Source organism: Dryobates pubescens, chromosome 27 (genome assembly GCF_014839835.1).
Source record: "Dryobates pubescens isolate bDryPub1 chromosome 27, bDryPub1.pri, whole genome shotgun sequence".
NCBI lineage: Eukaryota > Metazoa > Chordata > Aves > Piciformes > Picidae > Dryobates > Dryobates pubescens.
In genome coordinates this window covers 14,610,785-14,627,600 of record NC_071638.1, presented here as the reverse complement: position 1 = coordinate 14,627,600, position 16,816 = coordinate 14,610,785, and the positions used below count along the sequence as shown (strand labels likewise).

The window sequence follows — 16,816 nt, the reverse complement described above, 5'->3', positions numbered from 1 at the left end:
ATATTCTGACATCATTTGGCACTCATTGCTCTCCAGCATCTTTGCATTCATCTTATTTCTCACAGAGACTTGAATTCAATGTAAGCCTTCCTAGTTTCAAGTTAAATTAATAGATAAATGCCAGGTGTGATCTGTAGGCAGACTGTTAGATATTGCTACCCATGACAAAACTGCTCAGTCCACATGGTATGGCTCTTCCTTCATTAAATGTAACTGATCCTTCATAGAAATTAAAACAGAAAAAAGGAGGCAAAAGCTTTTTTTGTTCCCTCTTCTCTACTAGTAGTTCTGAAAGATTAAAGTACTTACTCACAGAATGACAAACTAGATAAGGAGTATATGGGTTCCTGCTGCTGTTTCTCCTCCTTGGAGGAAAAGAGTCCTCAAGAAATCAAATTCAGCATATCTACATTATACATCTGTCCAGAACTTGTTCTCAATAAAGAAAGTGCTCTTCCACTAATATCAAAGGAGCAGGGAAAGATTTTCTTCTTAGGCAGAAAAACAGCTCTTCTCAATGTCAATTAAAAGAAATGTGAGTAAATCCTCTGGAATACTTTTCCATTTGTAGGGTGTGTCCTTTATAGGACGAGCGTTCAGCCAGGGACCAGTACTGTCATGTTGGAAAACACATAAAATTCAGCTAATTTATATTCTTTGTTTACATATATTTTAAGGTCTTGGAGAAAAAAAATGTTTATATTTTAACATATCCATGTATAGCATGGGCTTGATACATGCCTAATACAGTGTAGAAATACACAGTATGGTCTTCAGGATGATGGTACTGCTTGTGGATTGCCTTTTACCCTTCTCTGCTCTTCTCACTCCAGACCTATCTACCCTTTTCTGTCCCTTGGCAGGTGCAGAAGAGGTGATTGAAGGAAATTCTAAACTATATGGTACTTCAGTTTGGCAAAGGGAAAAAAAAGCCCTGAAAAAACCAAAAGCCTTCTTTCCCTTGATAGATGGCTGGTAGTTAAAGCAATCTCTAGTGCATCTATCATCAATTCACATTTACACAAAGACAACACAAACAATAGAAACTAAGAACAATACTTGAGCTGTCATCTAAAGAAGTGGTTTTAAAGCTTCATTTTTATCAAACTAAAATAATAAAAAAAAGGCACTGTCAAGGTTATAAAACAATTAAAAGCTTGGGATCAAACTCTGGATTCTTAGAAGCTTTGTAATTTAATTTCTGGAAGCAAGTACTGAGGAAGAGCAGCCTTTGCTGCAGCTGAGAAAGTAACTGATCTGGTTTGATGGTCACAGACACACACTAAAGTACAAAAGATTGTTTTAACTAAACAAAGAAACATTTAATTTCTGAGTGCATTTTTTTTTTTGTTTGCAAAGTGAGAAATTAATTAAGCACACCAAGAAGTGATGTCATTCTAGAACCAAAAAGCGCAATTCTTTAATTAGAAAAGATATTAATATTTCCTAAATCTCCTCTCATTTCATTAGATGAAAAATAAATAGCAGATGTTTCAGTAGGTCCAACTTACATTATTTGTAAAAAGGGCCTACAGCTAGTAGTCCAGCTCTTATTCTGCCTTGGTGATGATTCTACCACAGTAATCAGTATTATGTCAAGCTAGAATGTGTAGCTCTTCTCCTTCTTTAAAAATATTTATGAGCAGAATCTCCAAGGAACATAAATTAAGGCCTCAGTTTAGGGGTGTGCTTGTAGTTTAAGTGGAATCCGACTGACAGCTTTGAATTAATCTTCTTACCTGGTAATAATGTAGATGTCTTCCCTCAAAATACACTGTTGTTTGGTACTCCATAGGTATTATTGGAGGGTTAGGGTTTAGAAACTGTGGGCAATTTTCTTCCTGGGGAGAGAAACATTTCATATGTTATTCCAAATAAAAAGTCTTATCACAACAAGCTCAAATGGCCTTTGGACAACAGAATGATTGTTCTGAAGAACTTCAAGCTTAAAATACGGTGACAGATTTGATTACACCCTTTCAAATTAGACATGCTAAAAATGACTGCAGCATATGTCAAAGCTGTGGGTGATTATCTTTCTGAGCCTTGAAATCTTGCTCTTCCCAATGAAACAAAATGGTAAAAGAAACAAAAATAACCTTCCAGGAGTTATTCTGTCTCACTGCCCCTCCTCAATCACATAAATTCCCACCCCCGCACTGTCCTTTAAACAAAACCCCAAACCTTACACTTCTTTAGAACAAACCTTACACTAACTTAGAATAAATGCAAAATCTCTAAATGAGCCAACTGATATGAGAGAAACAGCAAAGAAAATACTGAAGTGTTCTAATAAAAACCTAATAATCCTAATTTTAAGCATTACCATATTTTGTTTAATCACATCCTGTACTGAAGAGGACTCTTCACAGATATGTCTCTTCCAGTCCCACTGGCAATTCCATCTATTACTTGCACAGGAATAGCATCTACAAATAGAACATGATAGTCATGACAAACTGTCAGGCTTTTTCACCCATTGACAAAAAAAGTAAATGGATTTCCATCTTTATTCATGGAGGGTAGATCAATCTGTTGTAGTGTCCTTACTATATTAAGCTGAAAACTTCCTAAGAACATTTCAAGAATCCCAGAAAGTCTTTTTCTCCCTTAAATATCTGAGCAAGGATCAGAAAAACAGAGCATCTCACACAAACTTTGAGATCAATTCTGAGTGGACTGGAAATAATCTTGATCAACCTTCTTATATCATGATGGACAAAGTGGGGTTTGGGTTGGTTTCACCTACCCTGGAGTAGCAACGCCTTGAGCGGGGCTGATGATGGGTACAGTCAAATTTGACTGTCCTTTTTGAACACATCACAAGTAGGCATGCAGATGTCCATAGAGCTTACCTGCAGATACATTAGCAGCTACAGAAATGGCAACCTGCTGAACTGGCTTTTAATTATATATGCTGTGAATAATCCTATTCCACATGTTTTACGTTAATGGCTCACCTTGTGCCCTTCAACCATTTTTAAACTCCATTAAAATGTAAGAATAATGATTTGAAAACCGGCAAATTTTGAGCACCAAAGGCTTAATTATGAAAAGATTGAGTAACTCAGCTGCCAGTTACCCACAGCACCATGCTACAGGATCTAAACACGTAAGTTAAGAGGCTGCAATACTTACGGCTGATTTTCAATAAGATTCATTGCTTCTTCACAGTCATAAAAAGGGTAAGTATGTGATGCAAAAAATATCTTGTTCTGTCCAAAGGTTAACTGAAGTGGAACTGAAACATGATCTATCACAAAAGAAAAAACAATATCTAAGTGACTGCTGAATTCTTTAGCTCTGAGCTGAATGTTACAATGACAATACCTTTATTTTTATTTCACGGTCACAAGCAAATATTTAACTATATTGTTGACACTCTGCATCTCATAAGCTATTGTACTTAGATCTGCAAGCTCTATTTTGTCTTTTTTAAGCTTTACCAAAACCTTCACACAGAGCTGTCAGAAGAAAAGCAGAGATGGAATACAGGGAAGAAGCAAAATTAGAGAATAGCTTTGTTTTATGGAAGCGTTTCTCAGCACTATCTTCATGCTAGAATTTTAAAGAGTCTAGAAGAACAAGGAAAAGCGAATAAAGAGATAATTGAATGTAGATGAAACCTGGCATGAGAACAGTCATTTTAAATTAAACATTTTCTTAAATATGAGTATGTCTGCATGTAAAATTACAATAAGTTACCACAGGCACTTGTGATCTTCAGTTTACCGTACAAGATTTCTCCACAAATGTACTTCTTGTCTGGATTATTACTGAACTAACATGGAAAATTTGTCTTCAGGAACTGGTGCTTTCCTCAAAGAAGATGCTTGAAATACCTTTCACAGAAATCATTAAGGTCTTGTGACAAGCTATTTCACAAGCTATTGAGCAATTTGCTTTCCTTGAACAGGATCCTGGAAGACCATCAGCTGTTTGCTGGAAGTCACCTTTGCCTGCACTAGGTCCTCTTGAATATTTCAGACTGGTAGGAATGTCAGGGGATTTCCTAAAAATGGGACTGTGAAAAAACCATCCTTACTCCCTAGAAACGTCCTATTTTCTTTGAAACCAACCACTGCTAAAGTAATTCAGACTTTTCCAAACTCGTTAGGGTTCCTTAACATAAGTAGATGGCACAGGACATTCTGTCACATGCTGCCAGGAACTGCCGCCTGTGTCATAACTGTCTGCTTTTTGCTACAGTGTATGCCAAGCTTGTGAGTATCTTTATAATACTTTTGAACATCCTTTCAGATGAATCTCAGAGAGATCTTTTATTTTCGGGTGACTTGGTTACTCTAATGCCATTCCTGACAGGCTTCTAGGCTTACATTTTATTCAGGAAGACATCAAGTTGTCACATTTATCCACCTGGTCTCTTGATGTCCTGCTTTACAAAATACTTGGAGAATGTGAAATGGCACTAAGAAACAGAGCGGTGCTTTAACACCTGGCATAATCTGGTACCATGACACACCCCAGCCAGTTTAAAACTTGGGTGAAATTTTAACTTGTTACTCTTCCTGCAACAAAAACTGCATTTTGACCTGTTTCAGCCTTAAGAGGATGGAAACTTATCTTAAATAGTGCCTTGAAGCACTGCTCTGACAGTTCATGACTGCTGTGATACATATAAAAAGGTTATCCTCAGGGGTACCTCTGCAAACTGCAGGAGCACCTGTTTTCTGTTGTGGGGTTTAGTTGTTTTGTTTTTTGTTTTAATTCTTTAAACCTTGATACATAATAAACAGTGCTGTATAACCAGTTTTATTCCTTGTGTTTATGCATCAAGATCTATGAACTTAATGCATGAATAAAGCACTGTCTAGGAAATGGCATGAGAATTATGGTTGGTAACAGACCTTAAGCATATAATCAGTGGTTCAGAACAATGATACAGCCTTTAATTATACGATCACATATTTTTCCACTGGACTAACTATTGCAGAAGCTGGAGGGCACATAGTAGAAGAGGCAGGAGGCTTTATCAGAGAAAGGACAGCCTTGTAAAATGGACCGTAAAATAAGCCACTTGAACTACAGATGACTAGAGCAAACTAAGACATCAGAGATGAAGAACTTTACATCTGAAGCACATATTCAGATATACTGGCCTGACAATTCAGAGCTGTTAGAGTAAGACTAGAGTAACTGGAGTTTGGCTTCTTTAGGACACAGAACACCATGTCTCTGCCTCTGTGTCTATACCTCTGCCAAGCTCCTGTATCAGGTTTCTGGTAGAAACCAGGTTCCTGGGAATGCCATGGCTTGTAAGCAATGTTAAAAGTTTGAACAATTAATTATTTATTTTTAAAAAGTATTTGAACAGACATAGTTCAGCAATAGACTATTTGGGGAAAGGGACTGAAAGATGATTAAAAACTGGTATGCAGATCATATATGAGCATCACCTTAGAAGCAAAAGTCTACACTCTTACTGCTTATTATACGTGGAGAACAGCAGTATTTCTTTACCTTGGCCTTTTGGTGTTGGAGGAATTATATCAGGTGGATCACAGATGATAACCCCTTCTTTTAGTTGAGCATAATGGGTTGTTTCACCAAATGTACAGAAAACCTGGTCACTGTCAGTCAAAGCTGGCAATGGACTTACAGTCAGTTCCACCTGTAAACAAAATTTAAAAGGTAAAATATTTGGGGGAAAAGACAAACAACCCAGACCCAGTAAGAATTAAGGCCAGAGCACTTCAACTGCTCTTTTATTTTGCCCAGCAGGGATATTTTGACTAGCATCACAGAAAATTCTCCTTTTCTATCTGGCTCATCTCTTTCTATCTGGTAATCTCTTCTCCTTATACTTCTACAAATCTGGGTCTGTGTTGAATTAGACTGGTATAAAAAAATCCTTGTCCAGTCAGTGTATTAGATCAGAACAAAACTGTCTGTAGAGACACACCCAAGGCCTTTTAGTATTGTCCTCAGCAACAGTGAACAGAGTGTTTTAACACTTAAATCCTGACAAATTTAATTAAAATTCCATTAACCTTAGGTGTTACTAATGAATAATGAAACCAAGGCTGGATGGGCTGGAAAAGCTGGAATTTGAAAGGGATGAACAGAAATTGGCTTCCTCAAGATTCACATGCGTATGCCAGAAACCCACTGAGGTCTATCATTATTGCTGAAAAAGGATTTCTATGTGATGGTGAGATCATAAATTCCCTGAGGAAATTCTTGATACAGAATGAATTAAAAGCAAATTAAAATGGAAAACTTAGCAAGCAAAGAGGAAAAAAATTAAATGAAATTTTGGATGCTCTCCTTGATTTAATGCTTCAATTGTGTTAATTATGCAGTTTAACTTTTCCCATTTTTTATTGCCAGGAGAAACAACAATCATGCCTTTCTTGCTCAAACCAGTTCACTGTGTTATGAGCAGCAAAGTTTTCTGGTGAGAGAAGGAATCAGGAGGAGACAAGTGGCATTAGTGATGTTACAGGCAGCATGTAAATACCCATTTGAATCTGGGTTTATTTTTGGGTTTATGTATGTTAGTCTCAGATGCTGATATGAGACACAAGAGGTCTGTCAATGCAAGCTGACAAGAACTAAACTAAAAGAAGGCGTGGATTTTAGGTGGACTAAATTCACTCTACCAACATTTTTATTCAACATAGATATGGCCCTAACACAATGCTCTTTACATCATTTAGGAATGGAATTAAAGTAACTTGAACGAAAGTATCTTTCTTTCTGATTAAGAATGATTACAAGTTATTTTACTAATTTTACTTGCTGAGCACCCCCAGCAAGCCTTCAGTCTGCACTGACATACTCTTCCTGGAGTTAGAGCAAGCTACGATACCCTGGTTACACTCTCAACACTCAATTTTGTTGTAACAGAGTTGTTTTGCATGTTGAATTTAGCCTTTCCATGTGCTCAGATAAACTTTGCTGTGTAGGCAAATCCTGTGCTGATTTTAAAGCATGAGCTTATGGCTTCACTGCTTACCTAACTCAAGTGCTCAAGTAAGCTGAAAGGGTAGCATGAAATCTCCCCTATCAATTACTTTTTATGGGTTATACAACATTGTGCAACACTTTCATAATATTCAGATAAATGTAAGTGGTTTATCATCCATACTACTGCATCATTTTGGTTTACAGAGAAGGTCAAAAAGAACATTTCTTAGAAGAAAATATGAACAGCAACCTAGAAAAACAGTAGACAAGAAAGAGCACTGTGAGAAATGTCAAAGCCTGAGATATCCAGAACACTATCCTATTCCTAGTCTCCATGGTGCATCAAGAAATGCAGATATTCATCTTCCTGGTAGTAACATCAATATGCTTTACAAACATGTAGAGAAAGCATTTTCTTGTCATACCTTAGCAGGGGCTCTGCGACTCATATTTAGAGGGTCTGCAATAACGATAGACATGCATGTGCCACTTGGACTCCACAGCCAGTGGTTCTCCTTATCAGCTGTTCCACAGTCTGCCTTCTTTGTGCACCTGATAAAACAGGAACAAAACCCGAAGCAAAGCAATATTATAGCTGGACTCTGCTTTCTCTGAGCCACACATTGATTTTGCGATTAGAAAAACTAGTTACCTGAAATTACATCACAAGAATGGGAATCTACTATTGACTATTTAGGTTGCTATTAGAGAAATTTTGATAGAGGAAGTGGTGGAGTAAGTATTGCTGGTTTGAGATGTCAACAGCAAGTGGGGAAACATGCCTATGCTATTTTGGACACAACTTTGGATCAGACAATCCATACCATTTAGAAGCAGTAATATTTAGTACAGGAGGCATCAAGGCAATGGAACCACTGTCTGATCATCTGAAACCAGTCTGATAAACATTTTAATAAACAGCAAAGTCCTGAACAAGTGGGCACAGCATGTTTCTAATGTAGGTCAAGTGGCAGATACCCATGAGTTGCCAGTAATAAGACACCCCACTCATGAGAGTAAAACAGAAGAGAGAAGTATTGCTAGAGGCATGTAGGCTTGTACAGAGCTGCTGGGAAACCATAAAACTAGAAATGTTACTTTTGAGGTGAATGTTTTCATTAACTCCTGTCACTATTTAAGACCTCTTTCTGTCAGGGCACTGTGAATATTGTGGAAAGTTGTGCAGCCTTACCATAAATACTGGGAGGTTTTCCCAGCTTGAGTGTAGGAAGGGCAGAAAGAAGACACGCTGCAACACAGATGATGCATATGTGGCTACAAAAGCTCCTTGAAGTGCTTGTGTGGGGACAGTGTCATGTGTTTTCTTTCCATTCTGTGCAGTTTTGGAGAAAATGCTGCAGCATCTCCAGCTGCTCTAACAGAAGACTATTAACAAATTTGTCAAGGGCTTCAACAGCTGCTGCACAGTTCTGTCAACCCTACCTTTCAATATGTAATTTACATAGTCTGCATTCATGTAACATATCCCTAAACATAGTATTAAGTGCTGTGCATGATCGTGAGGCAGAACTTGCTGCAGATGAGAAAAATACTAGAAATTAAACACTTTTTTCTTCCATTTGGAAATAAATACTAGGAAATGCAAAAATTCATGTTTGCCAGTTCCTAGAGACCATTAATATTTTGATTTATTGAGGTCAGTGGTCATATCAGAAACCTGAGGGGAAATCTAGGGAAAATTGCCTTTTGTATGATATATGGCACAGACTTCAACTCCCAGCAGCCCAGGAGGAGTTTTAGGTGTATATTCCAAATCCCCAGGTTTCATGCACATGAACTGAAACTCAGGCTAGAAGAATTACATAAACCTGCACATACTGCTTAAATTCTCGGCATTGCTCCATATTATGCTACATATCAGGCTGTCAGATAACGTGATAGTTCATATTTTCAGACAGAAAGCTAGAAGCCTGAAATTCATCTGCATACTATAATTAAATAGCCCCTTTGTTCCAACAGCAAGAACTTAGAATCATGAATTCCCAACTGCTCATGCCAAGGGGTTAATTAACTTAGTAGTCAAAAAGAGAGCGGCAGAAGTGCTCTGCTCTTCCTTCTCCTCTTCCCTGGCACTCCAGTCAAAGCAGAGTGTAAAGAAGAGACATTCAAGGGATGTTAAGTACTGTCCTAGTTTACACATGTTTGAATATTAATTCAGTTAACCTCCCCAGGTAGTTGTCTGAGCACCACGTTCTGCTCTCCTACAGTTAGGTGAGGGTTCAGCATAGCTACATGTCTTGATAGATGATATTTTGATAAAATCAGCATTTGAGCTATATACTTCATATGAGAAATGAACAGTTTTTTTCTTTTATGTTCTTGTTTACACTTTCCTGCTCTACTCTATATATAAAAATATTTTCTGAATTGTAAATAGGGAGCACTCTTTTAATTTCTGGAAGAAAAATAGAACAGAACAGAACAGAATAGAACAGAACAGAATAGAATAGAACAGAATAGAATAGAATAGAATAGAATAAACCAGGTTGGAAGAGACCTTCAAGATCATCGTGTCCAACCTATCATCCAACACCACCTAATCAAATAAACCATGAAACCAAGGACCCCATCAAGTCTCCTCCTAGACACCTCCAATGACGGTGACTCCACCACGTCTTCGGGCAGCCCATTCCAATGGGCAATCACTCTCTCTGTGTAGAACTGAGAGAGTTTGACTGTCTAGTTCAGAGAGCATGCAGATAGAAGATGTATACTGATATGCAGTACCAGTCAAAAGCTATGTATTTTCCCAAACTAATCAAATGTGTAGAAGTCAACGGGGACTTATTTGTGCACACAGAAGACAGATACCAATGTCTGCATGACAAAATTATTTCACTCTCAGGAGCACAAGGCTGGGTACAATGAACTGGGATCACTAGGCTGAGCAGTAACTCACAGAACATGTCAATATTTGAGCTATTCCACTGCCTGCACCTGAGAAAACACCAGCAGCACTCACCTGCCCTCTCTCACACACCAGCCACAGTATGGATCCCGTGCTTGAGTACACTTCTCACAGTCTGAGTATTTGTGGCAGTCTTGCACAGGTAGCTGATACACCTGGAGTAAGGCAGGCAAAGTAAGGAAAACTGTAATGGATCTGAAGAAGGCACAAATAGATGGAAACATTTGTGGATAGGGTTGAAGCAGCAGAAGACCTGACTCTATTTTTATAATCAAACTCAGCTAGATTTTTAGAGAATAAAAACAAGCCCAGAGTCTGGTTATTTTTCCCTTACAAAGTCCAGATTCATACATTTCTGCTTTTTTTTCACTCTAATGTTCTCTAACCTCTTTTCCAATTAATGCAGGACATAGGATCAAGAATCATGAGCAAGTCTTAAAAAATTGAGCTTTTCAGTTCCTCTAGTTATGCTGCTTCTGGAAATGTACATTAGAGCAGCCACTGCAGGACAGAAACTGCATCAAGAACACTGTGAATTCAAGAAACACCTACTGCAGGACAGATACTTTCAAAAGGTTAACTTGGTACTGGCTAGATAATTTTTTAAACAGAACATCCTTCCCTACATATCACTATTATGGAGATGAAAGAGTTTGAAAATGCAACTGTCAGTGGTGCTTTTAGCCTGAAGGTATTTCAGGAAGTTCACAAGCATGAGAGAGCCAGAGCTTTGGATTACTGCACTTCTCCACACTTAACCCTCCACCATGCAATACGTTCATGAAAGAAAACAAATAATTATGACAGGAAGCAGCAGGAACAAGAGCATCATCAGCTTTTGTGCCTCAGTCCCCCAGTAAATATACAGCTTCTGGTTTTGATTTCCTTTGGTGCTGAGAATAAACAATTTTGTCTTTCTTTGTTGCACAGAGAAAGGAGCCAGCACACAACCAGCCCTTTTACTTACGCTGCTGAAAGGACGCAAGAGAACGGGACATATGGCTTCCTGTTGATGACTATGTTTTACTTTTAAAGAGCACAAACTGTATAGCAACAGTAACTCTGAGATGCAAACTTTCTTTTTCCTGCCTTATCTTTTAATTTAAAACAACTGGCAATTACAAAGCTACTTTGAAAGTCTGAGTTTGGCCTTTTCTTTCACATTCAGTGTTCTGTCTGACTCAGTTAAGGAAAATGTCAATATTGGGCAGGTTTCTTGCATTTATTCATAGAAAGGATTACATTTCCAGTATTTTCTACTTCTACAGACTCTTAGTAATTTGAAGCTAAGTTACTGCCACTAACCAGTACCCATGAGTAATTTACTACACAGTAAATGGTGCTTTTTTTTTTTTTTAATGACAAAAGCATTTATTTCATAATTCTGGTAGGCAGAAACAAGCCCTAGAGACTGTCACCCCTGCAAGTTTTATGTGCACTTAATCAGTTTTATAAAAGCAAACAAGCAGCTCCACTTGCAGGCAGCTTCAAAATGTGGATAAATTAATTTTAGAGATTTTCTAACTGGCACTGTTGATCAGAGAGTGGCAAAAGTTAAGCCAACAAGCTAGTGAGCATGGTAAGTGAATGCCACAGGCTTCTGGTTTCCTCCCAGTATGGTATGTACCGTAAGGAATTTGGGATTCTAGCGATGATAGTTGCTTGTAACGAATCAGCGTGGACACAGCAGGGGTGGTGTGGTACGCTCCTTTCCAAAACCCTGAGAAGCTGCAGAGCAGCTCTGGGGACAGAGCAGGCAGAAGTGGGTTGACTTTTAAAAGCATTTGCTACTGACACAGCAGCAAAAGTTGGAATTAGAAGTGAATCAGGACAGGAAGAGCTTATATCTCACTATGGTTCTTAACCTCTGTATTCTTCTTCCCTATTATTTCTCTCAGCCTGACTCCTTCTTAAATGCTGCTTCAACTTATCACCCCCCACATCATCACATTAATTTTGCCCAAGTACTTACAGAGCCTTAGCAATTCATTCCCAAATGCTTAGGCAGGCTGCATCTGCCAAGTACCTTAGCAGTAAGCACACCCATCAGCATAGAGAGCATGCCCTTTATTGTTTACCTTATTTTAAATAATGCTAAACTATTTTAATGCCCAGGGGAGGGTTCTGAGATCTCTAATTCCAAAATTCCCAGCTACGCTTAACCCAGAAGTGCATGTTTCAGCATTTCTTCTTCTTCTTTTGCTCCCATTGCTTCGCTTCTCCCAGCTCTGAAGACCTCCATTCTCCTCCTGTCTATCTGCTTTAAAAGTGGGTGGGAATGCTCACTGTAATTAACTCCTGGAGATGACAGTAATGTAATGCCATTACAGAGCTCCCAACTTTAGTTATTCATATTTAAGCTGAACAGGTTTCATAAAAGAAAAGTATTATTCACATTATTCAGAAATTGCAGTGTCTGTGCGAGCTACTTGCAAAAGATTAAACTGAAATCCTTTCTATGGCAGAAATTTGCTGCTTTCAAAAATTAATCATTTTGTAAAGACGGAATTATTTTTTTGAAAATACTGTCTGAAAAAATTATCTATTGCCTTTCTAAAATCTACAAGCACAAGCAGGCTGTCACCAGAAAGCCTGTCTTCCTTCAAAGTTGCTGTCATTCCTTACACTGCTCAGCAGCTCAGGTCACAGCCTGGTGGGTACCCCAGGACTTTTAAGCAATATGCCCACTTGTCAAATGGGGTGCCAGGCCTCCCAGACTTTTGTGGACAATGTTGAAATTTGGAGTTCTGTTCCAAATCTGAACAGAAGCCAAATAAGAAGTATCAACTACTTAAAAAAAAAATAATAAAGTAGCCTCTCTCACACACTGTCAAGTGCTTTATCAGTCACTTCTCTGGCACTTTTTCCAATGCGGTTTCTAGCCTGAAAACCTTCATCTAGAATATAACATTCCCACAGCAGGAATTTATATTGATCCTTTTATAAAACAAAGGACATTCTTCTCACACTGTGTTCCCCAAATACTTTCACGGCTGCTCATTCTCCCTGTGTTATTGCTGATGGAGAGACCTCAGTGCTGCAGATGGTCACAGCTTGTCACCCACTCTGTCCTGGAAATCTGCTGAACCTCAGGTTTAGGCTGGCAGCTCCAGCCTCCGCAAAGAGAATCACCATAAGAGGGTTACAGTTGGAGGTGAAAGAGAAATTTGGCATCTCTCTTATCTCCTACTATTTTTTCCCCTTCCTTTCTCTACAAAATCGCATTGCGCCTCACCTGCCAGCACAAAGAAAGGGAACCTAGAAGAGGTTGCCTGTGCCTTTCACAGCAAAGTCCCATTATTCCTACTGCTCTCACTTGGTTCTAGTACAATCCTGAACAAAAGTTTTCCCCAAAGTTCTAACTGTTTCCATTGCTTCTTAGTTTTTGACATCATGACTCACAAAAACATCTCATGGCTTTATGAATGTGCAGATGCTTTTTGTTGGCCACCAGCATCCTAAGCCTTGAAACACTCCTGAAAACGACTGAGAGCAGCTAAACCATCCACCAGTACCCCATGGGCACCACACTGAAAGCTAGAACTGCCTGACCCCATGGTTTGTTGGTGCCAAACATCTCAACTTCATCCCTCTCACAGATCCCATAGAAGAGCCTTATGGGTGAATTCACTTCCTATTCCCAGTCGCTAAGCATGGAACGGTGCTCTAAGTCACAACAATCAAATTGATCAGCTCAGATTTGAGAAAGGTCTTTGTACACACAGACAGGGGAGAGCCCCACCAAATGGGCTGGCTTCCAAGAACAACAGAAAAATGTACATATCTCAGAGCAACAGAAAGCAGACTTGGTTCTTAACACAAGCAGGACATGTTACCTTGTCTGTGGTCATCACGTACAGATTTTCTTGGGTTTGGTCAAGGACCAGGTCATTCTTTATGGGTTTGTTTAGTTCAATAGTAAGAGAGCTGTACTCATATGCAGTGGAGGACAGGAACACCTGTTTCACAGGAGAAAGAAAGGTGGTTAGTGTTGCTTTTTATATCAATTATCATATCTGGCTACTGCTTTATAAGACAATTACAAATGTTTCTATAAATATGTTAACAACAAAGGAAGGGCTAACAAGCATCTTCATCCTTTATTGGATGGACAGGGAAACATATTGACCAAATATAATAAAAAGGCTAAGGTACTGAGTGCCTTATTTGCCTCGATCTTCAACAGTAAGACCAGTTGCTCTCTGATTGACCAGCCCCCTAAGCTGGGCGACAGGGATGGTGAGTGGAACAAAGTCCCCATAATCCAAGGGGAAATGTATAGCAACCTGCTACACCACTTATACACACACAACTCCATGGGGCTCAATTGGATCTACCCAAGAGTACTGAGGTAGCTGACAGAAACGCTCACCAAGCCACTGTTTGTCATTTATCAGCAGTCCTAGCTAATCAGGAAGGTCCCAGCCGACTGGAGAAAAGCAAATGTGTTGCCCATCCTCAGGAAGGGCTGCAAGGAGGATCCAGGGAACTACAAGCCTGTCAGTCTGACATCAGTCTGGGGGAGGTTATGGAGCAGCTCCCTTTAAGTGCCATCATGTGGCACCTACAGGACAAGCAGGGGATTGGGTCCAGTCAGCATGGGTTTTTGAAAAGCAGGTCCTGCGTGACTAACTTGATCACCTTCTATGATAAGGTGACCTGCTTAGTAGATGAGGGAAAGGCTGTGGATGTTGTTTACCTGCACTTCAGTAAAGCCTGACAGTGCCCACAGCATTCTCACATAAAAACTGGCTGCTCATGGCTTGGACAGGTTTAGCTGGGTAAAAACAGTGCTGGATGGCTGGGCCCAAAGAGTGGTGGTGAATGGAGTTAAATTCATATGGTGGCTGGTCACAAGTGATGTTGTGGGGGGCTCGGTATTTGGGCCTGTTCTTTTAATATCTTTATCAATGACCTGAATGAGGGGATTGAGTTCACCCTCAGTAAGCTTTCAGGCATCAGGCTGAGCAGAAGTGTTGATCTGCTTGAGGACAGAAAATCTCTGGGATTGTTTAATCTGGAAAAAAAAGCTGAAGGGAGACCTTATCCCTCTCTACAACTACCTGAAAGGAGGTTGTTGTGAGGTGTGTATTGGTTTCTTGTCCTAAGTAACAAGTTACAGGATGAGAGAAAATGGCCCAAATTGTGCCAGAGGAGATTTAGATTGGGCATTAGGAAATATTTCTTCTCTGAAAGCATTATCAAGTATTAGAACAAGATGCCCAGGGAAGTGAATACCATCCCTGGAGGTACGTAAAAGACATGCAGATGTGGCACCTGGGGACATGGTTTAGTGGTGGACTTGGCAGTGTTAGGTTTGACTCTGATTCTGTGATTAATGAAAATCCTGTTTACTCAAGTTCACAAATTCAGATTAGGAAAAACCACTCAGTTTGAAGTATGGCATTAAAAGCAGCAAGCAAAGCATAAACATAGTGAAAAGCAATTGCTCACTGCTCACAATAACTAATACTTGTATCTTTCTTGGTAAAGACTGATTTATTTCAGTGCTGTAAAATTAAAATTCTCAATACAAAGCCTTTGCACTTGACTGTGTTCAAATTTGTTGTCTTCCCTTATGGTAACCAACAGTTTCAGCTTCAAATTTTAAACTGTGTTTTAAACTGTGTAGTGGCACGTTGCCATCACTGCCGTTCAAGCAAAAGAAAGTGTTTGGCATTGCAGTCTTGACATTTTAACACCACAAACACATGAAACCTTGGGCCCCACATCATACAGTCAGAATTCAGCAGAGCTCCAGCTTGGTCTTTGTACTGCCATCTCTATTCACTGAATGGCTGGAATAATTACAAAATGAAAAGTTGCTCTTAAACTAGTATGGGCTTGAATATAGATAAGGCTGGAGCAGCTGGTAGATTACCTAAGGCTGTTTATATAGAGCTCTCAGTAGGTATCTATTCCTTCGGGAAAAGTGTCATTCAGGTGATGCTAATTCAATCTTTGTATTGAATAGCTGAGGTACATCAGAAATAATGTGGGTTTTCTTTGAAATTAAAAATACCAAGCTCCAAGAGAATTTGCTCCTGGTATGTGATCTTATAAATCTCATTTACTTTTAGAGTAGAAGTATGCTAGCAGTTCAGTGTGAGATCTTTTTTAAACACCTTCCAATCTTTAAAGTCCAGCTTCTTACCTTAAGAATTTTACCATCTGACGTTCCCAGAAAGGCCACAGTATGCCCATTCTCCACAGCCACGGTGACAGCCGTGAGATTCATCCCTTCTTTTTGCAGCACTGGCTTTTCTATAACACCATTCTTACTTCCCAAAAGGTACGGCAAGTGTTCGGAGCCACAGGGGAAATTTTTACTTGCATTCTAATAAGAACAGCAATACAGAGAGATGTTAAACATTCAGATCACTAATTCCTAGCTAAGAATGAAGTGCAGCCCTATTACCAGACAGTATAATACCTCTCAGACATAGAAGAGTAGAAAGAGAGAAATGATTGTCTGGCAATTTTCCCCCAGCCAACAGGCAGCAATCAGAAAACAGCCTGCTAATTGCAAACTGCTTCAATGCTTTCACTTTCCAGGAGACATGGGGAGAGAATTTTTTTTTGTTTCTATTTCATTAAACTGCACAGTTTAAAAAGTAACCAGTCTGTTTAATTAAAATGAATGTCATATACATTGAGTTGACCAATTTTGTGTTGAAGACTGGGTTTTAATGCTGTTTTGTTTCTAAATTTGCTGCTATCCATAGAAAAGCAACCAACTGGCAACCATCTCATGAACTTCAAAACATTCCTTCTTCAATATACTTCAAGACTATGCTGCAGGGAGGTCCACCAGAATGAAGTTCATTCATACCTAGCCTTTCCTGCTACATTTGGTAATGAGACTGTCTTTCTGATCTGAAATCCACAGCTCCCTTTTGCCAGAAGCCATACCCATTCTACTTGTCACATTTGGGATTTCTATGTTTGATGCATACC

The 16,816-nt window shown here is 39.2% G+C and overlaps 1 protein-coding gene across 1 annotated transcript in view; it reads right to left on the bottom strand.

The window, feature by feature from the left end:
* Positions 1-16,816, bottom strand: part of PLXNB2 (plexin B2) — a 257,964-nt gene that overhangs the window by 65,084 nt on the left and 176,064 nt on the right. Inside the window, exons 6-13 of the mRNA XM_054173886.1 lie at positions 16,014-16,196; positions 13,696-13,818; positions 9,914-10,014; positions 7,356-7,482; positions 5,482-5,632; positions 3,139-3,253; positions 2,327-2,429; positions 1,740-1,841 (exon numbers count right to left, since the gene is read on the bottom strand). Coding sequence (XP_054029861.1) covers positions 1,740-1,841; positions 2,327-2,429; positions 3,139-3,253; positions 5,482-5,632; positions 7,356-7,482; positions 9,914-10,014; positions 13,696-13,818; positions 16,014-16,196 — 1,005 coding nt within the window. The remainder of the gene's footprint in view (positions 1-1,739; positions 1,842-2,326; positions 2,430-3,138; positions 3,254-5,481; positions 5,633-7,355; positions 7,483-9,913; positions 10,015-13,695; positions 13,819-16,013; positions 16,197-16,816) is intronic.